Source organism: Micropterus dolomieu, linkage group LG14 (genome assembly GCF_021292245.1).
Source record: "Micropterus dolomieu isolate WLL.071019.BEF.003 ecotype Adirondacks linkage group LG14, ASM2129224v1, whole genome shotgun sequence".
Classification (NCBI taxonomy): Eukaryota; Metazoa; Chordata; class Actinopteri; order Centrarchiformes; family Centrarchidae; genus Micropterus; species Micropterus dolomieu.
Genome location: NC_060163.1, coordinates 25,651 through 33,370, shown reverse-complemented (window position 1 = coordinate 33,370; position 7,720 = coordinate 25,651). Strand labels below are relative to the sequence as shown.

General features: G+C 40.0%; 1 protein-coding gene across 1 annotated transcript in view; it reads right to left on the bottom strand.

Moving 5' to 3' along the window:
* Positions 1–7,720, bottom strand: part of rab3gap1 (RAB3 GTPase activating protein subunit 1) — a 76,337-nt gene that overhangs the window by 44,756 nt on the left and 23,861 nt on the right. The window contains exons 12-17 of the mRNA XM_046069693.1: positions 5,889–5,981; positions 5,485–5,657; positions 4,053–4,160; positions 3,367–3,539; positions 2,907–2,961; positions 832–1,194 (exon numbers count right to left, since the gene is read on the bottom strand). Coding sequence (XP_045925649.1) covers positions 832–1,194; positions 2,907–2,961; positions 3,367–3,539; positions 4,053–4,160; positions 5,485–5,657; positions 5,889–5,981 — 965 coding nt within the window. The remainder of the gene's footprint in view (positions 1–831; positions 1,195–2,906; positions 2,962–3,366; positions 3,540–4,052; positions 4,161–5,484; positions 5,658–5,888; positions 5,982–7,720) is intronic.

Below are 7,720 nucleotides of genomic sequence, written 5' to 3'. Positions count from 1 at the left end.
TGTGTGTGTGTGTGTGTGTGTGTGTGTGTGTGTGTGTGTGTGTGTGTGTGTGTGTGTGTGTGTGTGTGTGTGTGTGTACATAGTTTGTCTATTTTGTTGAGATTGTTGTCCTGATTAATTATTACATATTATTGTAAACCCAAAGTCAAATTCCTTGTGTAAACATACCTGGCTAATAAGTGATTCTGATATTGCCGACTGACATTTGTCTTGTTGTTAGAGTAGATGATAGAGGTTTACTAGTTGAAGTTGTGATCACTCATCTATGCTAAGGTTAAATAAATCCTATTATATTTTAAAGAGCAGTTGTCTGTGGTTATTTGTGTATTTGTGTTGTAATAACAGCTGGTTGTGACGGTGAGTGCTCACATTCACCCTTCACTGTCCATCCTATTAATTCGAAATAGTGTTCAATTATTGGCGTTGAATTATTGGTGGGCAAATTTTCGAGACTGTTATCAGGTTTGGTTATTTATCCCTGATTCCAGGGTGATGCCCTGTATTTATCTTTATTTATTATTTTGTAGTATTAATATTTCTAATCCATTCTCCAATAGTTTTATTTTGACTTATTTATCCACTCATCTACTGTAAATCATTCTTGTTTTTGCAAGTTGCATGAAGGTCATTACAACTTAATCTTGTTACACCACCCTGTGTTGTAAAATGATAAATAAATCTACCTTCTACCTTTTGTGCGTGCGTGCGTGCGTATATAACTAGTGCTACTGAACATATAACATTGGTATTCAGAATTAACTGATACATATATATTTAAACTACACTTTAAATGTATGAATGAGTGCGCAACGGAGACAGAGAGATCCTGACCTGTGTGACAGGAACGAAGAGAGGCTCTGTAGAGTTGAGTAGAGTCATGTTGTTATAGGGATGCAGCCTTCCCTCTGCTTTACTTTTACTGCCATCTTTTTCTTTTCCCTCAGTATGTGGAGCCTCTATCTCCCCCTGGTCACTCAGGCACTCAAAGAACTCATCCTCACTGTCGCTCCATGAGTCCCAGGATTTCCCCGGAGACACATCCCTTGTTGAAGTGGATGCAGTCATTGTTGTCTTTGTAGACTCTGGTATGTTGGGACCATTCTGGCAGTCACCGGACAGCCTGTGCTCTCTCTCTTTGCTTCCCTCCAGCACCTTGTCTCTGGCCCGCTTCCTCTCAATGCAGCAGTTCAGCATCTATACATGAACATAAGCCCTTTTAGACATGGGATACTTAACATTGCTATCTTCAGCTCTCTCTTACACTGGTGGCTTTTTGCCATTTAGACTACGTTCAGACTGCAGGCCAAAATGACCCAAATCCAATTTTTTTGCTCATATGTGACTCAGATCTGATGTTTTTACAGTGTGAACAGGCCAAGTCACATGGAATCTGATCTTTTCCAGTTCGGATTTGGGCCACTTTCATATGTAGTCCAAATTCCATACATATCGGATCTTTTTAAATGCGACCCGAGTCTGGACACTCAGATTGGAACTGATGCGACTTTGACATCACACTAGAGCAGCTTTTCCCCTGTTAGACAGAGCCGCGATGAACGAGAAAGCTCCACAAAAGCCATTATTATACATGTGGCTCTCTTCCTCCTCTACCTTGTCATTATCTGCTCACAAAATCCCTTTCTTGCACCTGAAATCCATTGGATCATGAGTTCTCTTCTGAGTTACCTTCACCTCACTCTAACAGGAACACTTAATACTGAACATAGACGGTTTATGTTACTCCCTGATAAAAGAAAAATGTTTCTGCTGATACCTGTTGTGAAAAAAACAAACTGGACTACTTGGTTTAACAAGCTAGAAAGAAAGTCAGTGGAAAATAGCTTTGGTTTTATATTTGATTTGATTACATTAATGTTTAAGTTCAGATTTACACAAAATATTTTATTGCTACTGTGTAAAGGGAATACTGCTGGTAAAAAGCACATTATTCGTTTAAAGTGTTTGCAAACCACATGTTATTGCACTTTTGTGTATACAGCAGTACATTTAAATTAAAAGTGCGCAATTCACTACTTTAGAATTCATTATTCAATTTTGAGCATAACAATGCAATTGATCCTTCGCTAAGTCACAGTAACTTAGTAACTAAGGGGGGCTTAGTTACTGTTGCTAAGTCCGACAAACTGTCGGACCTGTCAGGCTTTTATCACGGCGCTGCCACTGTCTATTACTGCACTCCCTGGAGAAACATTGTCTAATTTTTGGGAAAAAAGATCTCAGAAATTAGCAGACAGTTTTGCAGTTGCATTGTGCATTTGAAGGTTGTTTTCAGGCTCTCAAACAGGCATGAAAAAAAATGATAGAAGCTAATGCCTACCAACACAGAGTAAAAGTGAACCACCGCATTACCCGACTATTGAGAAAAAGGACAACATTATTAAGGATCACACTGTTCCTGTATAGCTGGGTAGGTCTCTATTCACTGTTACAAAGCAGAACAACAGGGCTATATAACGCTACATTCAGTAGTAAGTTAGCTAACTAACATTACATTAGCAACAATCCACAGCCTACATTTTTCTGGATTTGTTGTAGGTTTTGGAAAGGGAATAAATCATACATCTCCTTTCAACTTCTCCTAGTAGCAACTGTAATTATTGCAAGTGCCCCAGGAACAGCATTTGATCATATCTAGGAAAAATACAGCAAAAGAAAGCTAGAAAACAGCTCCTTTTGCATAGTAATCAATGGAGTGCAGTCTTGAAAGTGTCGGACCTCACTTAGAGGGAGTTCTATACTGCGCTTTCATTGGCCAGCTGCGTATTCAGGGGATGGCTTATTAATCACGATTAATCGCAAGAAAATCATGCGCTACTAAAGATTTGAATCGTTGCCCAGCACACATTTGTATAAATGGCATTTATACATTTTGTATAAATGGCTACCTGGAGCTTCTGATGCAATAGACAACAGCGAAGATCAGGAGGTCCACCAGACAATCTGTAGATTAGGAAGCAAATGGAGAAGATAAGATATAAGTTGAAGCACATACACTAGTGTTTCAACTAGTGTAGCATTAAAAAAAATTAAAGATTACCTTGCATACAATTTGTATCTGACATATATTTATACATAGATTTTTGTATTTTATCAGTCTATGTTAAATAACAATAGCTGGTGATGAAATGTGTAAATAAAAGAGGATCAAGATATGCCAGCTCACAAAAACAACTTTCAGGCTTTACAAACTTTTTCCTTGTACACTATGACAAGATACAAGGCGGTTGTGGCTATGTTCTTTGAGATAAGGCTCTCAAAATGTCAAACATATTCATGGTGCTATACCTATACCCCTTTCCAAACAAGCCTAAGCGCAGCCCAGGTGTGTATGTAGTTCATACCCACCCGTAGATGAGGTAGTTGTTTTCCCAGCGGTAGCGCAACTCTAGGACAAACTCCTGCCAGAGGTGGGCAACAGCGCGTAGCCCGCCATGGTTGTAGTTGACCAGACACACACAGAGTGCCAGCTTGTAGGTCAGAGAGTCACTGGGTGCTGACTTCAGCTGGAGAAAAAGGTTCTGGGCACAGGGAGATATAAATCAGGGGGAATGGTAGATGGACCAGGAAAGTTTGGAAAGTTTTATTTATAAAAGGAATCAAATGTAGGGAAATACTTTTAAAAAGCCAACTTTAAACCTTAATTGACTGACCACAAGGCTGTAAGAAGTAAATGCACATTGGCATCCTGACACCACATTCATTTCAGCTTTTCTGCCAGCATTGAAGATTCTGTTTTTTGATACATGAATGAATTATGACTGAAATACAGATGTGTTGTAGAATTGCTCCATTTGTGCACACACATTTCTAAAGGTTTGCACATTGTTATTGTCATTAGTGTTTTCAAATTGCTTTTTTCCAATGTTTGAAGTTTATAATGGTTCTGTAATGTTTGAATGTGTATGCTACATATTCAAAACATATGCATGTTTTGCATCTAGGAAAACCCGACTTCATTGACCTTACATGTCACCTGGCTGGCACCCCAGTCAAACTGTTACAGTGTGTAAGTGATAAAAAGGCAAACATACATAGTCAGAGTTTTTATCTTGCTCGGCCTTCCCACTGGCATTTGACTGTGAAGTTTTATTCTTGCTATTCTCTGATGACTTCTCTACAGCAGCATCTGGGAAGAGATACTGAGACAGAGAAGAAAAAAAAGTGCTCTAATACATAGTTTCATTCAATTACACATTTACCAATCAATGAGTGTCCACCAAATCTCTTGCCCGTCACACAAATTGAATTTTGGTCTAACCAACCAAAGCCAGACTTTGTGCTAAATTGGTGTTTAGCAGAAATGAGGATACCTTTATTGTCCCAGAGGGAAATTGGGTCCCAAGTCTGCACGCGGTCGTGTCTCACAGGAAAAATATGCAGATGCATGCAATATATACCCTAAACATATGGTCATATATATCCACATATACATTTATGCCCCTCCATAAATCTCACATACACATTACATTTATTTAGCTTAAGCTTTTATCCAAAACAACTTACATTAGGTGTAAAGGGGCTGCTATGACCTGACAAAGAGGTTCCTCCCCAATTTTCCAAAAGTCCTCTGTCTGGAGCCAGATGGAAGTAATGTGAAGAGTGGATTGAGGTGGTCATCAGTGTCAGTCACTAGACACATGAAGGCTCTGTTGTTAAACCTACAGTGTGTAATATTTATCTACCCCTTCTGACAGTTGCTCCCACTTCCACTCTGGCAAACCATTTATTGCTGGTTGGCATAAAGCACAACACTACTGGTTCACCAGTGTGGGAATGTTGACACAGACACCAGATTTTAAAACTCTGGTATACTGTGAATAGAGAGAGATTTACCTGGCAGTGATAGGCTTAATCAGCATGTGAAATCGTTTGGCAATGGCTTGAATGTAATGGACGTTCACTTATATGTAAAAGTCCTGCACTTTAACTTCCAGAAAGTAAAAGATGCAGATTTTATTTAGGCATTGATATTCAAGAGAAAGTTGTGGATACTCATGCTGGGTTAAAGCTTGTTTCTGTCAAAGGTGGGGATCCACACGGGACAGATTCTGATGCGATGATGTGATTCCATCATGGAGGCAGGATCTAACACAGGGGTGGGGCTTAATTCTGTTACAAGGCGGAATCTGGCTCAGTTGCAGAATCCAGTTTAATTCTGTGACAGTAGCGGAGACTGATGCGAGGGCCTGGCCTGATTCTGTCAAAGTGGGGAATCTGAGGTAGGAGTGGTGTCCATCATCAGTTTTGCTGTAATGAGCTGGAAAACCGCTATGGTCTCAAAAGGCTGGCCTGTGCTTGTTTAAATACTTACAGCTGAGCAAAACAGAGAAGAACACAATTAAAATTCAAATGGAAGAAATTATGTACCACTTGAGTGAAACTTAATCTGTAATTTCTTCCATTTGAATATCAGTTAATTTTCTGATTTATACCCATAAAACACGCAGCATGAATAACACTTACCAGAAGGACAGAATTGAGTATATCAGTGTTGAGTGGTGACTCATTAATGCGTCTGTGGCGTCGGATGTGCTTTCGGGCGCTGTGGACCATATTGGAGACAGAAAGTTTGGAGATTGGCACTGCTCCTGCTGGCTCTGTCAGCTTGGATAAAGCGGCGCTGATGTCACTATTTTCTGCAGGGAAAAAATAATTATATTAACCTGTTATCTAATATTTTATATTGTTTTTCGGACAGAACATCAGGATTTTGAGTTTTGGGGATGAGTAATAGAAGGCTCTATGCAAACATTTCACAAACACCAGTAAAAGAGGTAGTAAGCGCCATTCTTTAGAATATGGTGCGCACAGTGACAACATAGTGAGAAGCAATGCTATCCTCTGTGTTAAATGGTACAGCCAGTAACCTTTACCCTCCTCTTCAGCCAATCCTCTTCCCAGAATCTCATCTGTAGACTCCTTCCTACAGCAGAGTTTAAAGAACTCTGTCAAAAGGTCACCTGCATGAGAAGACAAGTCAAAAAAATAAAGAAAATACTGAATTAATCTTTTGTCTTAAGGAAGGTATTTTTACCATAGGCACACAAAAAATATATGTTATTCTCTGTGGTACTGTGTTTCCAGGAAACTATTAATCACACAGATGTAAATGTAAATGCTTTGTATTTCGACCACTCAAAGCGCTTTTACACTACATCTGCATTCACCAGTCATACACATTCATACACTGAGCCTAAGTGCTCAAACGGAAACTAACATTCACACACTGCCAGGGGCAAATCAGGGTTCAGTATCTTGCCCAAGGCACGCAACCAGGGGGAGCCAGGGATTGAACCGCCGACCTTCCGATTAACGGCCAACCCGCTCTACCTCCTGAGCCCCACAGAATTGAGGCAGAGCAGTCGGGCGACATCAAAGGATGGTTACAGTACAGCTATCCGTACAGTTACCATTAGCATGCAGTATAAATAATGGGTGGTAAAGTACAATAAGCATACCTGAGCTTTCTGTGTGGCTCGGATTTGATACAAATGGCAATGATCATTTACATTGGTAAGTTAAGGGCACACATTCAAAATTCTTCCCAGCAGGTTTTTTGCTTTTCACACTGAGATTACCAAAAAAACCCCGATCTTTGCAAATGTTAAAACTGAAAATAAGTATAAAACACTTTCAGCAGAGTGAACATTAAAATTGGAGAGTTGAACCAACACTCACACTTCATGCCTTCATGTGACAAAGTCAACGATGGTGGTTAAGACTTAGCCTCAGGTAACTCTAATGACCATAACGACTGTCGTTACAACAGCCAGGAGCACTAACAAAACCAAGTGGTATTTATCACTATTTATTTGTCTAACAACCCCACAGAGGTTAAATAGATAGGACTCCCTAACTGATGAAGCATAGGAGAGGCTTCTTCACCCAAGTTCAGTGGCCCTTGACTTTAACCTTCCTTGGATATCTATGACCTGGAAGACTGAGAATCTTCACAGACATGAGTGTTTTAAACAGAGAACCATTTACTCTTAAAATTACAAACAACAACATTAAAAGTGATTTAGATGGAGCCTGATGTTGCAGCTGTATACTACTGAGATCAAGCCCAATACTAGAGATAGAAGCCAATACCCTACCCAGTGGCAAGACACTACCAGGTTAAGGTGGGTCACATTGTAGTTAAAGTTGCTCAAAAAACTAATTGGGAAAATTTAGTGTGTAAATTATTTTATGATAAAAAAACATGAATCTATTTGTCCAGTATCCATTTTTTTAAATGACGGGCAGGAAGGCAGGTTTTATATGAGCTTGTCAGAGGGTAGACACCACGGGAAAAATTAAAGCTGCAAGCAGCGTTGGGCGGGCCCTCGCACTTGTAGCGCGTCCGCGTGTGAGCCGGCCGAGTCGCATATTCTGGAGCTCTGCCGGTGCGGCTGTGAATTTCCTACGCGGTTCCGACGCCGCATGAATGTGCTATATGTCACTTCCTGTGTCCCCTATGTGGAGCTACATAGCACTTGCCGCTATGAATATAAATCGGTATTGACGTGTAGATGTCTGCGGGGTGGGAGAGTTATCAAGCACGTAAAGTTTGTTTCAGATGTGAACATGTACACTGAACAATAATGTACCCAAACAATAAAATAAATTCCTTTTATATTTCCCTGCCTTGTTGTTTATGTGTACATACAGAGGAAGAATGTGAGAACAGCACACATTTCATCGTTACTGTGTGTTA